Here is an 18,619-nt window from a genome sequence, read left to right as displayed (position 1 = left end):
GTGTACGTGGGAGCAAAGTCAGACCCCGCTGCCTGTGAAACCGGGGCTGCAACAGTTTGAACTCGCAGGGAGCAGATACAGCGAGGAAAAAAAGGGGTTACGCAGCCGTGGAGTCATAAAATTGCTCTCGTCCTACAGGGTTTATTTAATTGAAATGCACTGAGCCTTCATGCACTAAAAAAACCTACCGTCTCCCTGACGCACAGACAATTAATGCTTCAGGACTAAATTATGAAGCCACTTTACTCAATACAACCAGCTCTTCTCCTTCAGTCTTTCCCTCTGAAAGCAAGAAACCAGAGCAGCTTTTCTGCACATGCTCTGTGATGGACCCACCATTAAAATGGGAAGATTTTTAAATCTGGGGGCTCTTGGTGGCCCGGAGACATTTGTCACTGGTTTTGCCCTGCACTACCATTACCCCCTCGCCTGCTGGTCGATGGTGAGGGGGTCCCATCCCGGGTGCATCCCCACGTCCCACCATCGCGGCGAAGCAGCCGAGGAGCCCGTCACAGCGGCAACGCTACCCATTCCACGTCAATATTTTATTTTGTGGGATTTTTTTTTCCTGATAGAAACTGTTAATTGAATTTTCCCGTGGAAAACAAGAGGCAGCTTAGGCTGGGCACAGGCTGGGAAGAGCCACGACGGAAGTCCTCTCACCACAGTGGTGCTGGACCCCCAGCACTGACCCCCCCGCAGCATCCCCCAGTGATTTTGGGGGGAAATGCTGCTATTCCCAGCCTGACACCCCATGTAACCCCGCTAATGCAACACGTCCCCACCCCAGCAGCACTGTCCCAGCCTTGCCCAGCTTGTGGGCAGAAACAGTGTTTGCTTAAGAGACCGATGCTGAGAGATTAATAGGGAAGAGACATAGGCAGGGTCAGAAACAATTTCTCTTTTGCCACAAGAGCTATTTGAAACCAGGTACAGCGGGAAGAGAGCCTGCGAAAGCTCCTAATGAGCACTCTTAAATCATGCAGTTAAAAAACTCGGAATAAGTGGTTGGAAGCAAAGTTTCTTTATCCTCCTCTCCCCCGGACTGGGCTGAGCAACTGTTGCTTCTGTGCTTTGTGGGAGTGAAATCAAATGTCAAATATTCTGCTTTGGAAGAAGTTGGCAACGAAACACGAAAGGCTGAGGGAGAGCTCAAAGGGAGTGGGGATAAATTGGAGCGCGGCACAGAGAGGGCTGGGACGGGAGCCAGGGGAGCGGGGAAGGACTGAGCTGCAACCCCAGCTCCAGGTTTGAGGGTGAAGCAACCGCTTTCCCTAATGTGTTTCAGCATAAAGCTGATCCTGGCTGCTGCGAGCACAGAGGGAAGACAGGCTTCAGACCGCAACGCTACATCTCCTCTTTGATGGAAGCATCCACACATCGCTGTTTATTCAGCATAATTAGTCCAACACAGAGCATCGCATCCCTGTACCTACACCACAGCCAGGAGAGCCCAAGATCCGCCACCCATCGGTGCTGGGGAGCACACGTTTCTTAGCTGAATTCCACAGAAAAAAAAAAAACAACCAAAAAAACCCCAACATTTTTTGAAAGATGTGTTTTGACATAAGCATGTATCCTGTTTCTTTCTCAGCAGACATTCAAAATCCCAGGCTCTGGACAATCCTCCCCCAGTATGTTAACATGCAGCAGATCGACGCTGAGAACAGCTGCTCTCTTTTACTGTGGCAGAATCTCATTTTTTTTCCAGATTTCAAGACTTCAGAAGACATTTTTACTGTATATTCTCAGTAATTCTGAGGGCGCTTCCCACCATTTACAGCCCCAGCCCTCTGAAGCTGGTGGACCTTTCTCCTTCTCTTGGGACAGACCCTTTTTCCATCATCAGGCTCCTTTATACAGCACTCAGGAAAAGATATATTCTCCCCTCCGCTTTGCTGAACTATCACATCGCCAGGATAAGGGCAGCGGGGTCACAGGAGCTGACAAAATCCATATGTAACGGCACGCCAGGACTTCTGGACCCAAAGCATGCATCTCTACAAGGGCAAAAGGCAAATCCTGCCGGGAATCCAGCGAGGAAGGAGAGTCCGTGTCCCCCTGCTCCCGGAGTCCCCCCCAAGGCGAGCGCTTCGCCAGAGCTGGAAACGGAATTAATGTTCCAGGAATATTTTATTATTTGCTAATTCTCTTAGCATCTTTTTGTTTCACAATTAAGCAAATTAGCACTTTGATGAATATTAAGATGCTTTCGCCTCATAAAAGATGTGTTGGAGGCATTCCCACTGGATTTTCCTCTTAAGGAAAACAGTTCCTCAACCGTTTTGAGACACACACTGGATGGTTTCCTCCCTGGCGAGAGCACAAGGACGACACGGCTCCCGGAGAAAATGACCACAACATTAACATTATTTTAATAAAATAATTCAGTTTCAAAGTTTGCACAGGTCCTCATTATTCCCATCTAATCCAAGTCCAAGCTGGAAGGGCATCCTAAATTTGTGGCTGTTTGAGGCAGTTTCTATCCCTGAGTTGCTATAAAAAGCATCTAATGCCTTCTCTAACCACAGGGATTCATTCAGCTCAGTCTTTCAGCAGGAAGAAAACTTTGCGCTCCTCTAAAGTATTTATTCTCTGGCTTTAAATAACTTTATAACCAAGCTAACTATTTGCCAATCTTTTTTTTTTGTTTTGCTCAAGGTTGGCCAGGCAGCTTTGGAGGAGCTGTTATCTCCCTGGGCAAGGCCAGCTCTTAGGATGCTGCTCGCTCTCTCCCTCCATCAGGAGATCATCAAGCACTCACACCGATACCTTTCCGTAGCATCTCCCTCAGAGTACAGGTGGGAGGGAGGACAGGTATTTGTTTACCAGCAGACGTGGAAAGCTGCCAGTGACCAGGGGGTTAACTCAACACAGAACAATTTAATAGCATCCAGACATCTTCAGATGCAACCCTTCTCCTGTCTCCACCACCCACAAGGCACCAGCTCTATTAATCTGAATTACACAGTCGTGAGTAATAGCCAATAAAATGCTCAACAGAGTCAGTGAACCCAGAAGTCTGGCTTAATGGTGGGGACTTCATGTGTTTTCTTGACTCAGGGAAGAACAGAAGGTCCCAGGTTATTTACATTGTGCTAGCTCCCCGAAGCAACAGACTCCCGTGGACCCTCGGCCATAAATTCCCAACATAATCATTTCGGTTTTGCTTTCTACAGTCAAGTCCCTCTCATCAGAGCAGGAGCTTATCCTGCTCAGGAGGAAGGGCCGGGTGGACAGTAGCTGGTGGTGAGCCCCAGAGACACCAGCAGGAGCTGGGAGCGGTGCCCCAGTGCTGGGCTCTCCCTCTGGGACACTGAGTGATGGCTCATACCGGCGCCGAGCGAGACGACGCTCTCCCTTGAGACCTGTCTCGTGGGTTTGCCAGGCTCCAGGGAGGAGTTTGTGTGATGAAACCCTCACCAAAGAAATGACCTCCCGGGAAGGAGAAGTTGTCCCTAGTCTGCAGGCTTCTGCTGCTCGGGACTGAGGTCTGTTAACTGGTCAAAGCACTGTGGATGTATTCACACCACCCCGATGCTACGAGCTATACAAACACCAGTGAATTCTCCCTGTAATACCATGGTATATATAAAAAAACCCCAACTACTTCCATTTTTAAAATGAGAAGTTATGGTAAAGATTGATTTTATGCAGTCCTGAGTAATGTGCTCTAGGAAATCCTGCTTGAGCAGGGGAGTTGGACTAGATGATCTCTAGAGGTCCCTTCCAACTCTGACAATTCCATGATTCCATGATTACCTTAAAGACTATTTGTCCCTGCTTAGGCAGAGCCAAGAAGGGACATGCCCTACGTTGGGGGTGAGGATCACCCATCAGACCAGCATCTCCTGCAGCACAGCATGCCAGGCAGGGCAGGGACAGTGGGCAGGGATGGGAACAGCGGGCAGGGACAGTGAGCAGGACTGGCCTGGGGTGGCATCACCCCCAGGGCAGCGTCAGAACTGGCACCGCAATGGATGGCACAGCATAGACAAGGTATTAACGTTGCTCTCACAGCACCTACCCACACCCCCACCGCCTCTGTGCACCAGCATCACTCACTCGCAACCAACTTAAAATATTCTGGTAAATACATTAATAAAGGCACGTTTCCAACGCCTGCAGACAAGGGTAAGTGGGAACAAATCTCTCCCCTCTGCACTGACAACAATCTCTGGTCAGAGGCAGATAAAACTGAGCTTCTGCTGGGGCTCCCTCTACCTGTCCCGATCCCCGCACACAACCTCAGCTCCGTGTGCTCCAACAACACGCTCCATATGGAAGGAAGCCACAGCCAGGGATGTATGGAGGCAGATGCCTTACCTGTCGCTCCGACATGACGTACAGATACTTCTGATCGATGGAGAAGGCCATGTCTCGAAGGACTGGGCTCCCGTCCTTGAAAACTGTCACCATTTCATACTGAATTCCACCATGGGGAGGACCATCTGCTCGGATCTGGAAGAAGCACAAACAGATTACAGGTGATTTCATAGCAGCCAAATTCCGATTTTATTTTGGGGGTGGGGAGCGAGGGGAGGATGACAAGGTAGGAAAAGGAATCTAAGTCAAAATCTCAGCTCGCAACCTGGAGACAGAGCAAAGAGCTGGCAAGAGACACGCATGCACAGGAGTTAAAGCAAAGGCTCCTTCACTGAGGTTGATGTGATTTGCCCAATCCATGAGAAATAATGAGAAAGTTTTGTGGTCGCAAGGGGAGCAAACAGACTGTCTGTCAGTGTGCTACGACTGACCATCCAAGAGTAACAGAGACTGTAAACTTTTTAGATTCTTTCCAAAATAAGCCTGAAAGAAGACCACAAGACTCCACAGGCAGCACAACAAAGCCAAGTTACAGCAGAGATGGTTTTTATTTTTCCTCCAGATGCATAAAGTATAGGACTCGGAGAACCTCCATCACCTCTTGCTGCCGCAGAAGCCTCCTACGCCACCACCTCTGCCTAAAAATTTGGAGATTCCATTTGCCACTGCCAAAAATTTGCCATTCCATTACTTTGAAGTCTGCAGGATCCAGCAAGGCGAAGGCAGCCCAGCCCGTGCTGGGGAGCGAGCGGGGAGCGAACACGCAGCCATATGGCCTGCTCAGTTTGACGAGCTCCCGGTAACCATCCACCCCACCAAAAGACAACTCCCCGCTCCTGCAGGAAAACCTGCCCAAGCTGTGACAAACCCCATCCCTGCCAGGAGCAGTTGCTGTTGAGGATATGCCATCTCCTCCAAAAGTTAATAATTTATGGCCTTGGGGGCTGCGCGAGGGGAAGGGAGGAGGATAAACAAACAATTTACATTGTCTTTCCTACCAGGATTTGCATATTTGAATAGCCGTTTGATTACAACACGGTGTCGACATGGCTGAGAACACTGGCAACCGTCAGGCAGGGAGACGGGAGCAGTCAGGCAAGCCAAGGGCTTGGTGGAGCCGGCCCCGTGGCTCGCAGCGACAGCGATGCCGTAGCCGGAGGCCGGGAAGGTGCTGGGCGCCGGGGGGTGTCGTGCAGCACGTGCCCCGCACCCTGCGAGGAGCGGGACGCGCCGGGGACTGCCCATCCCTGGAAAAACCTCTTATCACAAAGATGCCATCTGCTGCAGCCTCACGCCGAGCTGTCTTGCCGCATCCCGTTTTGCTGCTCGATTACTCCCTGCCTGGCTGCGGTACGGAGCAAGAGGCATGAAGAACCGGCTTTGGACAAGTCTGAGCCTTCAGAAGAGGCAGGACGGAGCAGCAGAGAGGGACGTCAATTTTTTCTGGTTCATGTCCCCGGGAGGTAAGAGAGCAGGTTGTTAAGCATCTTAAGATTTATCTGAGAAATGTGCCACCCCAGCTGGAAATATAAGGATATCTTCACACTCATAGAGGAGAGATGCTCCCCTGCACCCTCCTCCAGATAAATCCTCTTCTTGGAAAGAGCCCCGATGCCTCCTGCCATGTAAAGACATGTTGGGTACAAAAGCACATTCATTTTGCGGATTTCTCTCTTTTCTCCTTACCTCCTGAGCTTTCAGTGATATAACAGAAGACCCGGCGTGAATCCGAGCGGCCAGGTTTAACACCCAGCGCCAGACGCAGGAGCCTCTGGCAGGATTAACGCAGGCAGCACAAGCTGCACCAAAAGCCCTGAACTTTCAGAAATGAAAACAAACAAACAAAAAAAAGGCTTTAGTTACACCTGTGTGAGTTAGGATTGTCTTAATGAGAATGAGAACTTGAGACCAGTATGAGACCAGTGCCTTACTGGGTGTTGCAAACCTGAGTGACTGGTGCTGACTCCAGAGCCACTGCCTGGCACATCTCACTGCCACCTCCTGCACCAGCCTGCACCACAGACACGGGGACAAGGCTGCAAAATCACCTGAGGAATAAATAGCAGGGACATTGTGCTGTCAGGGACACACAGCCGCTTCCATGCAAACACCTGATTAATGGCCAAACGGGAATGGAAACGCCGGACATGAAGGATCAGCAGCCTTTGTGAAAAACAACTGTTTTTCAGAGTTCCCTCGGGGCACCAGCAGCTCGTTAAATTGAGTTTCTTTCTAGTAATGAGGTCAGACAGGGCTAATAAAGAGAGATACCACTGGTCAAGCCTCATGCAGGCCAATTCCAACTGGGAATTGGGGCTCTGGGCTGGAGACAGAACCACGTGCACGATGGCTCCTCCAGCATGGACAAGCGCTTGGAGCTGTGCCTGGGACAGGTGTCTTGGGACACCGCTGGAGCCCGGCACAGGGTGCTGGGTGCTTCCTGCACCCTCCTGCCTCCCCCCCAGGCAGGAGGAGCAGCCAGGGTCTCTCACTGAGCCTGTCAAGGTGAGATGGCTCCGTGTTACTCCGAGACCCCACGACAGGAGCAGAGCCTGCTGCTCTCCTGCCCCACACGCCATGGGGTGTGTTACACGCACCCGGGTACCCCATAGCCCCATGTCCCCAGCACAGTGCCGGGGCATGATGGGGAGGAGACGCACCCAGTGACAGCAGGATGCTCCACTACATCTCTTCCTAAGGGTTTGGTTTCCATGACAACAAATGATGATGTCAGATGAGAAGAATGATGATTCCTGTGAATGCGGAAGAAGAAAGGGATCATCTCCACAGCAGGAAGCTTCTTGTTGACGTTTGGAGAGAGAAATAATTCCTCTGCCTAACGTATGGTGCCCTTCCAGTGCCAAACAACTCCTGACCCATCACTAGAACAGCGGGGTGGTACCAACTCTGCAAATCTGGGTTCATCCCTGAGCCCAGGCTCCAGGCACAGCGATGCCGGAGAGGGAAGGGGTGGGACACGGGGCTGGGCTGCTGATGGACATGTTTCTTTACGTCCCCCTAACTCTACCTGGTTTTCTTCTCTCATGACGTGATGATGGGACATGGGAAGGGCTTAGGAGAAAGACACGGAGGGAAGCGGTGCAGATCGGAATGGGTGGGAACAGAGCAAAACAGGGAGCAGGCAGGTACGGGGAGAAGCAACGTCGGTGCGATGGAAACCAGAGATGTCCAGGACCAGAGATGTGTTCAACCACCTGAGACACAGCGGAGACCAGGAGGACAGATCGCAGGCTCCCACACTTGGATGCGAATCGGGAGAGACACAGCGCTTTCCTCAATGACTTTTGATGGACGCCTACAAATAGGGCTTGGAAAGTGCCTAACGACATCATCTGCAAATCCAGGGCCAGCCAAGCACCCGGCACGAGGAGGCAGAGCCCAGCTCCGTTCAGGGAGCTGCAGCCCTTCAAAGGCACTGTGCAGATTTGTGTCTCTAATTCCCCCACAATACAGGCTGCAGGCATAAGCTCGGCGTTATCTTAAGAGATTAGCAAAATACCATATTGTGTCACGTATATGTTGCAGTGTAGCACCCGCGGCGATAAATGCATGAGCCATTCAAGGACCTAATATGACGTGAAGCTCCAACATACCTATCGCACTCAGGTTTCTGTTAGGTATTTTGCCCAGCCTATGCCATGGCTAAGGTAAATCTGGATTCCCCCAGTTCCCCCCAGCAGGCTCCCATTAGAAGACATTGAATCCCTTTGTAGGAACTTTCCATGATTAAATTACCTGTCTGTTTTCATTACGAGTGTTTCAATGAGGCTGACTCATGATGAAATGCCTGGTGCCAGAAAAAACAGCTGAATAAGTCCATGCATGGACCGATTCCCCATCCCGGATCCTCGATGCAAGGCCACCCATTAACTCCTCGAGAACTGCTGCTTCTCCCCATGTACGGATGGGAGATGGGTCCCAAAGCACCTCGCTGGTGGCTGCCCCACTGCATGAAATGGCCCATGGAGAACATGGGACGGGCTCCCGAACTGACGCTCTTGGTCACGAGGCACAAGGCTCTGGTTGAATGTGCTTTGCTTTGTACGTAACGGTGGCAAACTGAAAAGCCCAGTCAACCCTGGAGCCTTAAGACTGCTCCTTTCATGCCAGGGTTTCTAGCCCTTCGGGGTGAATACTATCAAATAACAGCGCATTTGTGTCAAATGGCCGTTCCGAGTAGGACTGTATCGGCTCTGGGGATGCGCACTGGAGCGTTACTGCATCCACTGCCTGAAATAGAAACCAAAGACAAGGAGCAGCCTTCGCTGCCAAGGTGCATCTTCACTGAACTGCCACTTTTTTGCCATTTATGTCTGCACATCTCAGCTCTTGGGCATTTCCCATTAAAGCTTCTCATAAAGCTCTAGGACGGATTTCTTGCTTCACTGCCAGAAATTTAGCAGAAAGACTGTAACTGGCAGCGGGATTCTGAATCAGGCTGGAGCGCAGTAGAGTTTCAATAGCCTTTCCCTACCTCTTTCTGTCCACAGCTCTGGGGGGTCTTTCCTACCTACACCTACTGCTAAAAGAAGTTGCCACAACAAGAGACTCGGCAATGCAAGAGCTCCCCAAAGACAGGACAAGATAAATAAATATCAGTCCAGATTTTCTGTGTGTGCCCCTGCCAAATAGTCTTTGCAGAAAGGGTTTACTTTTTCTAATCTAATTTAATTAAATTGGGTTTTTCTACATTCACACCAGGCTAAAAAGGAGGTGAGACGCATGTGATGACCTGCCACTTCTGCTGTCCCCTTCAGGAACATCCTTTCTCACAGTACCATTTACAGGGTACCCACACTGGCGTCTGCCTTTGACAGCCAGAGAGAAAATAGCACAGCAATCTTTAGGAGGGGAGAATCCAGAACAGAAATTGCAAATCTCTATACCATAAGTTTCCAAGAGTCCTTCAGACCCTGTATGAAATTTTTCTGGGAGTAAAGTACCCCTTGGACTCCCTCAGAGCATTGCTAACATGAGCTAACTCTGATATCTGCTGGATAGCATCCCTGCCCGAACCTCGGGATAGCATCCCTGCCTGAACCTCGGGATAGCATCCCTGCCCAAACCTCGGGATAGCATCCCTGCCTGAACCTCGGGATAGCATCCCTGCCCGCCTCTCCACCTGCGGGAGGAGAAGCCCAGCCCTGGCTTTCCCTGCACACACTTTCTGCAGGCAGGAACATCAGGAGTGCAATTTAGCTCACTGCTCTCCGTGTGGGAAGTCTCCCCCTTGAAATTAAAGTGAAATAGTAATCCCATTAAGTATCTTTCCTTTAAATCATAGATATGTCCGTGAGGAAGTTAATGACAACTCTTACATGCACATTCAATTCAAATCAGCATATCCAATTAACTTCATTACCTGGAGGCTCCCTCATATCCCAGTCTCCTTCTCTACTGTCACATTTTATTTATGCATTTTTTTCCCAAATTAGGATGGAATATGTCTATCATGGGTGGGCATCACCTTTATTTTCACCCCAAAAATAGCATGGGGAAGCCTTGGTGGATGGGTTCACCCCAGAAAGCCAGGATGCTGTCAGGCTGAGGGGCTGTAGCAAAACAGCTCCTCGAGACCAAATCATCTGGTCTCTGAGGGACAAGAAAATCCATCCTTTCCAGAATTATACTGTCTGACTAAACATTAAACACAGTCACTAATCCCCACTGGGGTTGCCCTTACAAAACTCTACAAGATCAGCTGGGGAGAAAAATCAGTTTGGTAAAGAGCTGGTCACAGTGAGCCCTGCTCGAGCACGGGCGCTGGAGCTGCTGGCAACCGAGGGGGTTTTCCCTCGAGCACTGTCTACCGGTTCTGTGATCACTCCTTAAATTTCTGCAGACATAGGTCTTTCTTTTGCAAAGTGCCAGAGAGGGACCTAGAGCAGGGCGGCTGCGGCCATCAGCGTGATGGGAACGAACTGGTGGGACCAGCACCAAGCAGGTGGTGGCATCACGTCAGCATCTCCTCTCACACTGCCCCTGGATGCTGCCTGAAGACCCGGGCTCAAGGGGTCACGTCGAGTGGTGGGTAAGTCGCTGGCGCTTTGGTGCGGGCATTGAACTCCCCCCACTGCTCTCCCCTCCAGCGAGGGCCGCCCGGGCGACGCTGCTCCACAAAGTCCTGCTGATGGAATTCAGTTTTGAACTTCAAAGAGACATGAAAGCCCCATCCAGGCAAACCCAGCCTCGCATCCCAACTTCTCCCTCCTGCTGCTGGGCACAATACAGACAAAGCATCAAGGCAGCACAAAGCCAAGACCGCCTTTCTGCTCATGTTTTCTGAGTCCTAATCCCCTCCTTTTGGAGACATTTTCCTCCTCCATCCCCTCCCTCTACTTCAGAGAAGCTCCAGGTGCGAGGAGACAGACCTCCTCTGTCCCTGTCTCGCTCGCATCTTGGCTTTCCCAACGCATTAAACTGCTGGTACCCTCCGCTCAGATGCTCCCTCATTCCCAGGATCTGCAAACACCTCCCGCATGCCTGAGATTATACCCTCAAAAGGGCCTGGGGAGGGACACGAGCTCCGTGCTGCAGGTCTGGGGAGCAGGAGGGACCACGGGGTCGGCAGCAGCTCAGGCACAACCTCGGGGGAGGCAGGGTAGATTCGAGCCAGAGTTTATTCTGATCAGGCTTCATGGCCCAAATTATTTATAGATCTGAGGTTTCAGAGAATTCAATACTCATGTCAAAAATGTCTCTATGTACGTGTCTTTCACACCCACGTGTGTTTCCCATCTCTTCTGCTTAGGAAATGTTAGCTAAGTGTTCAAAGTCACAACCTGGGAATCTGCAGCTCCCCAGAGGAAGAGCGAGTCAGAGGAACCGCTGGGCTAATTGGGGAAGAGCAGAGAAATCCTCCGGGGTCCGTAGGGAAGGGGGGGCTCACAGTCTGCAGCACTGGCACCCACAAACACTGCTAAGCACGAAAATGCCAACCTAGCAAACAAACCAACCAACCCAAATTAACTCTCACTTCCCGCATCTCCAGCGCTAAGGCTGGAGGATTGTTCCCACGAGAAGGCTTTCTTCCCAGCCCTGTGGGACAAGAGGGCTGCAAGAATCAGCACACACAACTAAACTGAAGAGAGACCTCAACGCTTTCAATCTTACCATTTCAAAGAGTTTGAACCCATCTACAGGGAAGGCAGGAGAGGTTTTATAAAACAAAACCAAACAGAGGAAAAACCACCCTTCCTTCTGTGCTAAAGCTCAAGGTGCAGTCACCGGGGTACCATACCCACCATCTCAGCCGCTTCAGCAGCACCACATGTCCCCTGGCCAACGGCAACCAGTCGCGATACCAATGTTGAAGGTGTTGGTTTGGGAGAGGCTGGGCACCCAGATCTGCCGGAGGGAGAAGAGCTTCCATGAACACAGCCCTTCCTAGTCACTGCTGGAAAGAGGAGCTTGGGAGAGGAATCCCCTGCTGCCTCTCTGCTGGCGTCCGGAGGCTGAAGAAGCCAATTGCTGTGGGCTGCAGCTCAGACATCCTAACAGGTACCAGTACAAAACGGTAAGAGGAGATTGCCACCGAAGCTGCTCTCTCTCTCTCCACTAAGCCTTTATTTCCTTCTTCCATCCTTCTGCTCCCTCCACCCTTCTGGAGAGCTGATCCTCCAAGATAAAACAGGGAGGATGGTACAGAGGCACCATGCAGAGACTAATCAGCAGCCCCCATGTCTTTAATTTATTACTGCATGAGAGGCTCGTTTAGAACAAAGCTGCCAGTTCGGAATATTATCCCTTTAAAAGACTTTTTATTTGAAAAGCTGTCAGCTCACACCTTGTCACAGCCCTACTTGCAGCAGCAGAACTTTAATAACGTGCCACCTCATGCAAATGAGCTGCTAATTAATTAAGTAGTATTCTTCTGGGGATGGATTCATTAGAATCAAATTTGGGTTGGCTGGCTGGCTAGGTCATATTGCTTTGGACAGTGCTTTAAATCAGCAGTATTGCCTTTTCCTTGAGTCCCAGATGGATTCCCATCAGGAGGGAAGCTCTTTCCCTCTCGGGAGGGCTCCGCACGCCCCAGTGCATTGGTGCAAAGCCCAACCTCTTGCACGGCTCAGAGCAGACCTACAGCTTAGCTAAGAACAACAGAGAGATGAAAAAAAAAAATCATTGAATGAAGTGCCCAAAAGATTGCCTTCTCTCCTCTTCAGGAAAGCCAGTAAAAGAGAGCCCAATTCAAAAGCGAGGGGTAGAGACCATTAACGCGGAAGGCTCCGGGGATCAGGCTGCCAGGCAGGGAACTCTGCGAAGGAGCACTGCCTTTTTTTTTTTGGAGCACTCATTGCAAGGAGCCAATTGCTGGGGGTTGAGGGCTATCAGCCTCGCACCTTCCACCAGCATCAAAGCACAACCCATTAAAGGCAGAAACACTCGAGAGCGTCCTGTGGATTTACTCCCCGGAAGGAAGACAGCTCGGGGCACGTCTGCAGCACGGTACAAAACCTCTTCGCTTCTAATCTGCCCCCTAATAAAGAGCCACAATGTGCAATGACTTCCCTGTTCTTTTGTTCAGCAATAAGCACCCTTCTCCCTTTACATCCCCGTATTAGTTTTAAAGAAATGGCTCAGTGCTTCCCTGGGAAATGGGAATCATTAAGTCAGCAGCACTTGCAGGCTTTACATTTGGGCACTGAGCAAGGGAACCATCAAAGAGACTAAGTGTTGGCCTCCAAGAGAAAGGAAGGAGGTAGGTGTTTCTGCGGCACAAGGCACCGCACGCAAACCTTCCTGCAACGTGCTCCTTCAGCCTCTGCCATTCTTCCCTTGACTTACCCCTGCTCCTCCCACTCCGTGCGGCTTTAATCCAGGTCCATCCCTTACAGCTGGGAGGTAAATGAAAGCAGAGGCGAGCAAAGAGGAAGGCAGCTCCAGGAACAGGCAGAGGGTTTGTTTTTTTTTTTTTGCTAAAGCATCCTCTTCTACACAGATCCAGCAGTCTTTCAGAGGGATGCAGAGCTGGCTTAGCTGGCTGCAACGGGAGCCCTGGCTGCGCAGAGAAGGATGAACTGATCCCGCTCTGCCCTTCATCCCTCTGGGTGTTACAAATGCCTGGGTCATACCCCGGCTCTTCCTCCTCTTTGCCCTGAGCCCATCACTGGGCTTGGCGTTAGCGGGTAGACAAAGGGACTCATGAACGAGGACAGAAGAGAGGCCACCTTGTTTGCTGCCTGCAGGACACCATTAGTGATGGAGGAAGCCGCAAGCAGCATTTTGGGGAGTGAGCGACAGCCACAGCAAAGGAAAGTGGGAAGAGGTGCTAAGCCTCTCTAAGTCTGTGACCGACAGTAAACACGAGAGGAAGTGCAGAGCTGGTATTATTTAGGGCGACGGAGGGCCTGGGTATCTGCTCCGAATTGCTTGTCACATACCATTTGCAGCTCTTCACCAAAGTCCCCAAAATAGCACTGTATCTGTGTTATCTGTCCACACCTCACCTGGGCCCTTCCAGCTGAATAATCCTCCGCAGCTCCGTGTCAAGCTCTCTCCCCACCATCGCCCTCCTACAGCACAGCATTTCACAGCTGAAGGGGTCGGTCTTGCTCAGTTTGGTTTGTTGACCTTGAGTGGCCATGTAAAATGGAAGAAAAAGGCACTTAGACAAGATTGTCTCACGTGGAGTTTGCTCTGAACAAGCAGCAGCGAGTTGCGATTCTCCCCAAGGAGGAAAAAAACTAAACGACTGTCAAAAATTGTCACATGAAAACCCTGTTTCTCCCAAGTCGCAGCTTCCAGCTGATCAGGTGGGAACGAGAAAGTTCCTCAGGAAATATTCTTCTCTTTCCTTTTCAAAAACATCATGTAAGTAATATGTTCCAAATGACTTCGACTTCCTGCCCGACACCTCCCGGGAGCGCTGCAGCACAAACCAAACTACGAGCCACTAAAAGCCAAAACCCAGAAGGAAATAAAAGAATCTAAATTTTGTTATCTTTCGGCTTTGCAGACTTGCGGAGAAATCCTGCCTGGTAGTTTTGCAATGCTCGAGGTCAGACAGGAGCGATCAGGTGAACGGGGAGGCCGTGCGTATTTTGGGTTTCACTTGTGCATGCAGAACCAGCCATGTGTTACTGATCACATCTAACCTTGCTCGGGCAGAGGATGTGAGAAAATTACAGAGCGCTCACCTTCGCTTAAATCCCAAGAAATGAGGCTCTCCCACATCGCCTGATGCTCCATCCCCATCCCCATCCAGCCACAGGCAACGTCCCACACCCGGGGTTACCCCCGCCGCCGATGCCCAGCAGCAGGCAGAGGTGCAGATCGCAAATGGGTATTTTCTAGTTGAGAAACGGGCCGCCTTCTAGTTAAGAAAAGGAGTGAGAAGCTCTCGCCAGCCGGTGGCTGGCCACGCTGCCTGTGTACAGCCTGAATTCTACTAAAGCAACAGCCTGGCAGGCGAGGTCGCTTAAGGACGGGCAGAGCCACAGCCAAACTGGCACTGCCCCACGGCTCCTGGAGGGCGGCCGTGTCCACGGAGCCCCCGGCTCTCTCCCCTTCCCTCTGCACCTCGGCTCATCCGCGTTTCACTGCCGACCAGGGGATACAGAATCGGGTCCTGGCCATCACCGGGCACAGGGGACCTGGACCAAGCGCGGTTTCATCAGGCAGGGCAAGATGCAGAACCAAGATGCACAATGAACTGCGGGGCTGGCGCTTTGCTCAAGGACATTTGCTTATGCAGGGCCCTGCACGGGAAGTATTAAAGCCTCCTGAGAGGATTCAGACAAGTATAAATCCACGGGAGCCAAATCTCTCCTTGTGCTTTCCTATCTGCTCATTCCCGCTCGGATCTCCTGGTCTCCAGCAGACAGAGGCTGGAGGTAGCTCATGTTCCTGGCACGTGTGGCACACGCTGAGGAAGACCCGTTTCGCCCCTATGAGCTGCTCCCCAAATGCTATTCTGGGGCAGATCAAGGATTTAAAAAAATAATAATAAAATCTCTTCCATCTCTGCACTAACTCACTAAGCTTTCGGCATATGCCCTTTCCAGCATCTCAGAATTAATCAGCAGGTAAGCAGATGAACTGGCTCTAAATAATCTGCATATGCCACGCATGTAACACTGACTTAAGAGCAGCAGAGCAACTGCTGGGCTCAACGCACACATCTGAACCCATCTGAGAGCCAGCGCAGCTCTCGGGCACCCACCGCAGAGCTGGGACAGCATAAAACACCCTGAGAGGAGGAGGCTGATGGATGGATCAACTCTCTGGTCCCCAGATGTCCAAATTCAGAGTTTAAGTTCAAATTCAGCTGAGGAAGGAAGGGAAAGCTGAAGGAGACTGGTGCTCTGGCTGCAACCTCTGCAGCGGCCAGGATGGGGACTGTGCTCCACACCTGGAGCCCTCTGCAGCTCCAGCGGCACCGGGAGCGGGGTGGGACACAGCCCTGCAGAGCCTGTGGGACATTTAAGCTGATGCCACAGCCCTTCCTTGGAGGCCACGGATGCCATTGACATGTGAACACAAGAGCAGCCACAGCAACACAACACGGGGTGAGCCAAGCAAAGCCCACCAGCACCATTAGACGTCTCCATAACGGAAGGAGGGATGGAAAGGGCATCACTCAAGAGTGGCAGGAGTAGCACATGGTTCCACACAGCAACTCGGAACGCCTTGGCAGGACCCAGCCAGCCTGTGCCTGTTTCACACTGAAAGGTTTTGCTTGTACTTTGCTCTGCACGACGAGGTGGAGCAGATCTGCCCTGGAGCTGTGAGACACCGCGCTGGAAGGATGGAGGCAGCTCTTCCCCCAGGCCCCTGCGGCTGCACACACACCAGCCAGCACGGCTAATCCCTCAGCGTGCCCGTGGCCCAAAATCAACATCATCATGAGATAGGTTCAGGCTGGGGTCCATGGATGGGGGAGACAAAGCTACACCACATTACTGCTTTCGCTTCCATAATTGACCTGTAGATAAACACATGGCTTCCGCCTTAATCCCCTGCAGCCTCATGAACATCAGCCGCGCTAAATTTTTCATGTAATTAAGAGAAAAACCCTAATCCAGTGTAATTAGCTCCCTGATTGCCAACGTCAGGCAGAAATGCACTGTTTGAACAGCAATTCAGGTCTAGCTGGTTAGGCAAATACTGTGTGTGTGGTTCAGTAATTTAACACTGAACCAACTCCCCCTCTGCTGCCCTTACAGGCTTGCTTTCCTGAACAGCACTAAGTGCTTTCGTGACTGCAATAGGACTGATACCCCCAGAACTGCTGTTCCACCAAGCTCCGGTTATGTCCCAGTTGCTCCGGTTACGTCCTTCAAGGGCTGGTCATGAAACAAGTCAACCAGTTCCCCGAGAGCCACACTGATTTTGGAGTGGTCCCCCCACCCCATCCACATCTGTAAGTGATTGGACCAAGTTATTAAGATTATGCCACCCCCAAATGGCCTAAACCCAGGATACAATAGTCACAATTAAGACCCCGATGGAGGGACAGTCCCCTCGTGAACGATGCTGAGCACCGCAACCGCAACTCACGGGAGCTGGAGGCGACAGGAACACTTACAAGGAGTTTTACGGTGTAGGTCAAAATTCATCCCAGCTACTGAGCCTTTATGGTTTACAGTGGTGTTTTTCTTTTCCATTCATATACATGAAGGCAAAATTTTAGGAGTAAAATGTTAGAAATTTGGGAAGTGGAAGCAGATGGGAGAGGAATAGAGAACGTGGATGGATGTGCCAACGAGGAGGCAGGGAAACCAAGAAAGCACAGCTAGAAAATACCTTTGTTTAACCATTTAATCCATCCCCCAGCAAAACGGACAGGATCTGAACTACTTAAACCACTGTCAAATATTTCTGTTGTCTCTTAAAAAGCTGCCTGTGATAGAAATTACAAACTACTCCTGTTCTCAACTAGTTCTATCTTTCATCTTTAGACTTAATACCAGTCAGTCTCCTGAAATACAGCATTTGAAAATGGTATTGCTCTAGGGAGTATTTGCTGAGGTCGCTCTAAGGAGGATTTTAATCCTCATCCTGTGCTACGTTACAGAGGTTTTGTGGTCTTGGTTGGCTGTTTTTAGAAAAAAAAAAAAGGCGTTAGCCTCTGTTTTGCTAGTTTTGGTTAACGTTGCTGTAGAGGCCACATTTCCTGGGAGACTGCGGAACAACCAGCCCCTCTCCATAAGGAGAAGCCGAAAACCATTTCACAGCTTCAGCTCTGCAGACAGAATTCTTACAGAACACTTGTTTATACGCTGTGGCAGGCGAGAGCCAACCATATATGTTTTTGCAGCTATAACTCTTAACTCTGACAGGGGCCACAGGCTGATGAAAGGCAGGGGGCTGGGGGGGCTTTGCCCATGTTTGGGCTCCGGGCTCTGGTCTCCCCAGCGCTGCCCCCCTCTCCCCTCCTCATCACGCCGATGCTCTGTAAACAGACCAGCAGCGAGCAGAGCAAGCTGCTCCTTTGTGTCAAAGCCAGGGAGATTTCTTTACACAAAAATGAGTGAAAATTTATCAACTCAAAGCTCCTTTTAAAGAGAAGCCCCTAAGGAGAGCAAGCCCAGATGCTTGCTTGCATTGTATTGGTAAGCCAATTCCTCTTCCTCCCCCCCCTTCAAACACACATTATTTTCCACGGAATGCACTGTGGATGAACTATCGACTGCGAGCAGAGCCTCCTGGTTGGATGGCAACACATCAATACGGATGTAAGTGAGCAGCCATGATATGCCACAGTTTGGTGCTTTGCCATCGCTCCCTTTGCACGGGAACAGCGCTTCAAGCCAAGGAAACCACCTTCTGCTCAGACGCCTCCCAGGGGAGCCCCAGCCAGCGAGCCCCTGTCTCGCAGGTGCCTGCTGACCATTTCTCAAAGGCAATACTAGAAACTCCGCATCTCCCTCCCCTTGGCTCCGGCTCAGGAGCCGGGAACCTGCAGCCACATCCCCAGTGGTGTTTCCAACCCCTCGAAGCGGTGACGTGCTCACCCCTTCCCTTTCTGACCACGCTTTCTGCTCCAAGTCAAACCCGGGGATGGGGACGCCTTTGCTAACGCCTTCCAGATGGATATCACGTCTGCACACCACGGTTGCCAGCGGTCGCAGCGATCCGGGTGTATTTCATTTCTCCATCTCATAGTCATTATTCCAGCTTTTAGGCAGCTTTGAGGAAAATCTTCCTGCCAAACCCCCGCTATGGAATGCCAGGGACACATAAGTCTGTGTGTTGACTGCTCTGTGGTCTCTCCGCCTTAGATCCAACACGTTCTCCTCTCCATTGGCCATGCCTTCCCCAAAGC

The 18,619-nt window shown here is 51.0% G+C and overlaps 1 protein-coding gene across 1 annotated transcript in view; it reads right to left on the bottom strand.

Annotated features, from left to right (window-relative positions):
- Positions 1 to 18,619, bottom strand: part of PLXNA2 (plexin A2) — a 147,999-nt gene that overhangs the window by 93,335 nt on the left and 36,045 nt on the right. Inside the window, exon 3 of the mRNA XM_074163345.1 lies at positions 4,327 to 4,461. Within this exon, the coding sequence (XP_074019446.1) occupies positions 4,327 to 4,461 (135 nt within the window). The remainder of the gene's footprint in view (positions 1 to 4,326; positions 4,462 to 18,619) is intronic.

The sequence above is a fragment of the Numenius arquata genome, chromosome 24 (assembly GCF_964106895.1).
Source record: "Numenius arquata chromosome 24, bNumArq3.hap1.1, whole genome shotgun sequence".
Classification (NCBI taxonomy): Eukaryota; Metazoa; Chordata; class Aves; order Charadriiformes; family Scolopacidae; genus Numenius; species Numenius arquata.
Note: the sequence above shows the minus strand (reverse complement) of the source record. Positions and strands in the feature narration are given on the sequence as shown.